Source organism: Orussus abietinus, unplaced genomic scaffold, assembly GCF_000612105.2.
Source record: "Orussus abietinus isolate OABI.00-Male unplaced genomic scaffold, Oabi_2.0 scaffold949, whole genome shotgun sequence".
NCBI classification, from domain to species: Eukaryota; Metazoa; Arthropoda; class Insecta; order Hymenoptera; family Orussidae; genus Orussus; species Orussus abietinus.
In genome coordinates this window covers 8,715-13,630 of record NW_019395160.1, presented here as the reverse complement: position 1 = coordinate 13,630, position 4,916 = coordinate 8,715, and the positions used below count along the sequence as shown (strand labels likewise).

General features: G+C 34.1%; 1 protein-coding gene across 2 annotated transcripts in view; it reads right to left on the bottom strand.

The window, feature by feature from the left end:
- Positions 1-438: 438 nt before the first annotated feature.
- LOC105702255 (clavesin-2) overlaps positions 439-4,916 on the bottom strand; it is a 9,745-nt gene continuing 5,267 nt past the window's right edge. For both annotated transcript variants that reach the window (XM_023433666.1, XM_012429678.1), the window contains exons 2-5: positions 4,012-4,405; positions 2,028-2,338; positions 1,847-1,940; positions 439-1,665 (exon numbers count right to left, since the gene is read on the bottom strand). In XM_023433666.1, coding sequence (XP_023289434.1) covers positions 1,514-1,665; positions 1,847-1,940; positions 2,028-2,338; positions 4,012-4,402 — 948 coding nt within the window. In that variant the 5' untranslated portion in view covers positions 4,403-4,405 and the 3' untranslated portion in view covers positions 439-1,513. The remainder of the gene's footprint in view (positions 1,666-1,846; positions 1,941-2,027; positions 2,339-4,011; positions 4,406-4,916) is intronic.

Here is a 4,916-nt window from a genome sequence, read left to right as displayed (position 1 = left end):
ATATAGGGGATGATGTGAGAAGTACTATATGTGACGGCAACGTGTTACGTTTTCATGATATTTGCATTTTTTCATAATATTTGCACATTTCTGTGACATTCACTTCGTAAATGTCCATCCTATACTTACAGTTGAAAGAATATTTAGCTGTAGTTACTAAAAAAACATGTGTCAATATATGATAGTAGATAAAACATAGTTTACAGCTCCTAGAACTATTTGAGATGTTTTTCCAACAAAATTATTTAACAATAGAAACCATAGGAAATGTGACTTACGAAGTATATTATCAGTTACCATAGTTATTACACTATAAAGATTAAGTTTCAAAAACGTTTTTATACCAGTGCCATGAAGTGAACATTTTACTTAATACAACCAATTACCAATTTCTGTTGCCGTACTTTTATTTGGTGAAACCGATTAAAAAAAATCGAGAAAGAGAACAAAGTACTTCGTTTATTTGCTAAATATATACATTAGAATTATTTTATAACATTTAGAACTTCACCTAATATAAACCTGCTAGAAATAATGCTTTCTTTATATGAAAACTTACATACAAATTATTGAATTATTTGTGAAGAAAAGAGAAATGAAGATAAACAACGGTTGTTCGTACGTGCTAATTACAGTTTGGCTACTATTATTACATACTTAAGTACAAGCTACATTGTCCTTTGTATTTATTTTAAACTAGGACGATTGATAGGTAACTGGTTCCACCTAAGGGACAGCTTATTGGCAGATGAGCATATTGCAATCTGCAAATCGCGTCTGTGCTTATGATTGAATAATACAATATAACCTAATTTTAAAATACCATCTAACTGCAGAAGAATATACAACTATATAGCACCGTGAATAACAATAACCGTTTCTCTATTTAGATACTTATATTTATGAACATGTTTACGCAATGTAAATGAAGTAGTAAAACTAAAAGAAGGGATCTAATTCCTTGCTTCACTTGCATCCTAATTATTAAACCTTCATACCCCTGTAGATGTCATTAAAAACTCTGAAGCTTTTATATTATACTTGTTAAATGTAATATATTTGGTACGTAGTGGTAAACAATTTTTCCTCCTTTCCCGTATGAAATAGAAAACAATTAGACGTCTATCACGATGGATCATACTGTTTAAATAAGAAACTAGACCGTTCTATCTGGTTGCATTGAAGTTTTACGACTTCTTCTGTTTAATAGACAACTCTCGAAAACCAATATGAAGAAATTATTAACCTCTATTGTGAGTTAGATTAAATTCTCCATGTGAAATTCTACCAAAAATCATCATGAAGATTATAAAATATAATTTGACATTAAATGTCATGGATGTATAATGCCTTAGACTGTCATGATTAATTTAGACAGAACTATGTCAACGTGTATCAGTGGTATAAATTGTCATTGAGTCAGCGTTCATAACCTAATACACATAAAAATAAAAATGATCTCTATAAATATCATCTCGAAATTCAAGCGATATTTCTTAAACTACCTAAGTTATTAATCTACTTCTAACTTTCGGAAGGAACCGGAAATACCACCTAAACCTTCACCAGAAGCATTGCGGATTTCCTTTTGTGATAACTCAATTTGCATATCATCGAGGGCCTTTAATTCGTGCTTTTTCGCTTGTAATTTTTTCTTGAACATAGCTGTAAATTAAATAATATTTAGTATAACACTGTGAAGAGTCTCAATTTCAGCCTCAATGGCTTCGGAAAATTCGAAACTGATATTCCAGCTACGAAAATTTAATTATTTTCCTTCTCAATATTTTGAACGCAACTTAGGTATAGAATAACACACAAGTATAGAAAATTATTATCTCCTTACCAATCATTTCAGAAAGTGGAACCTTCCCTCCATATTCTTTTGGCAAAATTGTCGGATCGATAGCTCGATGTAAGTCCCGAAGATCTTTATGAATCTGAAAAAAAAATTATAATTTGTAAATAGTTGTTCCGTATCGTTAGGATTACTCTTACTTTATTGTTACGCCAGCGCTATAACTTACTAGGACTCGACCTTTTAATTTATCATTCATAAGAGAGATGACAAATTCGATGAGTTTCATGGCGCAATTAGGTATGTTGATGAAATGCGTCTCTTTATGGCGCATTGGTGTGCTGTTTTGTATGCATCTTGACATGTTACGAATGTCCGTCAGCGACCAAGCACTTATGTGGCCCATTGTCAATCCCGACTCGTCATTGATGTGAGTATATCCGTGAACCTGATTTTCTTCATCATCCAAAAGCGCTTCTACGACGATACTGTGTACCCGAGCCATTTCCGCAGAAGTATACTTGTAAGGATCAAATCGTCCTTAAAAAAGAACAGCATCATTTTATAAGGTGACATGACAAAGTCAGCCCCCCACTGAACAATAAACTTAACAGTTACGTAACTCAAAACTAATAAATAACATAACGTTTGTTACAATTTAATAACCTAACAGTTACGTAATATAGAGCTAACTAGTTACATGACATTTGTTACAATGCAGTAACTTAACGGTTATGTAACATGGAGCCAACAGGTTACATAACATTTGTTACTATCATATCTATATAAATGTAGCGTAACTTTGTTACTCTTATCTTACATTATATTACTGTCCTGATAGTACTGTGTATATGCAGTACACATTTGTAACAAAACAGAACTACATTGGTGCTGTCATCTATTTTATTACATCATCGTCATCGTCATTGTCATAATTTATCGTCAAATGTCATAAGTTTAATATATGTCATATTTTAATTACTACTCGTATGAAAAAAATGTGACTTTAATTCATACGCTCATATACATTATCAGTAATTGTTTGCTAGTCAAATGAAATCATCTGTCTTTAAATAAAATCAGATAGTTTATTATTCACATAATTTCATTTAAAGTCTGATTTATTATATAATACCTAACTATTGCCAAGTGCCACAAAATAATACAAAATAAAAAAATTACATAATTTTTTATTAAACTGCATCATTTTTTTATTAAATGTTTGAAAAATTAATATTATTTTAAGGTAACTGAACTTATAATATTAATATAACCTGTTACATAACATGTTACCTTATTGAGTGGGAAATAATAACAAACATCTAACTTCCATGTTACTTTTATGCTAGATAAGATGTTAGCTTCGAAAACGTAACATTTACCTAACAGTTATGTAAGAGTATTCAATGGGCTATATATATCTGAGAAGTCAAATTGTTTGGGTAAGTATTCTTCGAATTGGGTGTACCGATTCGTTTTACCGTTTCGTTTAATTTTACCACGTGAACAAGGAGACCCTAAAGTAGGTCTTGAAACTCACGAAATTTCATTTTTCATAAAAAATTAATTTATTTATCATGGACTAGAACCAACATGGTGTGGTGTTGGCACGTTTTCGATGTTTTACGCTTCTTGGAGCCTTACAATTGAAAATGTAGAGTTTCAGGACATGGCTCGAACAATTTAGAATACCGTATAAATAGAATATCACATAGTCAGATGGGAAAATATGGGAAACACTTTCACCAACGATTGCAAGAGAATGCTGGCTTGTCTCGGAGCTAACACGTGTTTTTAGAGCAAAAATTTAATTGCAGCAAAACGTCACAGATGGCGACGTTGGTCCTAAACAGTCGTTAGAATATTGAATTCACGAAATTTCGACAGTTTTACATGGATCTCTTCGTCATTACTTTACTGAAACGACATACGGAACGCTTCAGTTCCTATAATTATCAACGTAGACTATAAATACTTCAATATAAATATAAATATCGGTAACGGGACGCGCCAGCTTGTTACCACTTGAGTATTCAAAATGACTGCCACCAAAAACGGGTATAAATGAATTTTAATTTATCGACCCGGATTAAATTTCTCAGCGCTTTTCATATCTTAAAGATAATAATTTCCATTTCACGATTTTAACCGAGTTACCACGTAGTTACTAATTCGTAGGAAATGGGTACCACAGAACTGGTCAACAATCTTACCGGCGCAAGAAAGTATAACTTGGCGGCCATGTTGGTCTCTCTCTAGCATCGGTACCAAGTATCCACCATCGAGGATGGCCTCAATAGCGGGGTCATCGACGTCTAGGTTTTGAAACCAATTTGGGTAGAGTTGCCTGATGGTGAGGTAACGCTCTAGCATTTCCTGCGCCAACGGTACACTGAATTTCTTTGTTCGTAGGAATCTGAGAAGAAAGACCGCGTCCGTTCGACAAGACTTAATGGAAGGATGTTTCGCTATCCATTCTCGAAGCTGCGTTAATGCGTGCTCCCTGGTGTTTTCATCTTCCCTGAGTTCGGTCATGGCAGCAGCCTTGGCCTCGGTACTGAGTCCGCACTCATATTCGAGTTCGTCTTGTTCTTCCACGCCCATTGTCTGAAAACAGTGTTATCATTAAGTGATTTAGCTAACATCGAATCAGATATTCCATATTCATAAAGACATTGCCCAAAACATGGATTAACCTGTTAACCGGGTATGATGATATTTTTCGTCATACCAGGAAGACACCTCAAAGGGGCATGACGACTTTCTTCGTCATGGAAAGCGTGATAATATTACAATAAAGTTCCCATTGTGAACGAATTGTACAATAGTTAATTCCCTGGTTAACCCTTTCGTTACCTTGGACGAGATATCTCGCAACCCGATTCTGGCCGATCAACGCTTCTGACGAGACATCTCGCGATCCGGTAGTAGCTGTATTTATTTCTTCCTTTTAGCTATACGAATAGAATTAGTTGTAAAATATATTCATCTAGAATGTCAAAATATTGGTGCTAGAAAGCTAGATTATCGTAAAAACCGTTAATCCGCTACTACCGGATCGCGAGATATCTCGTCAAAAGCGTTGATCGGCCAGTATCGGGTCGCGAGATATCTCGTC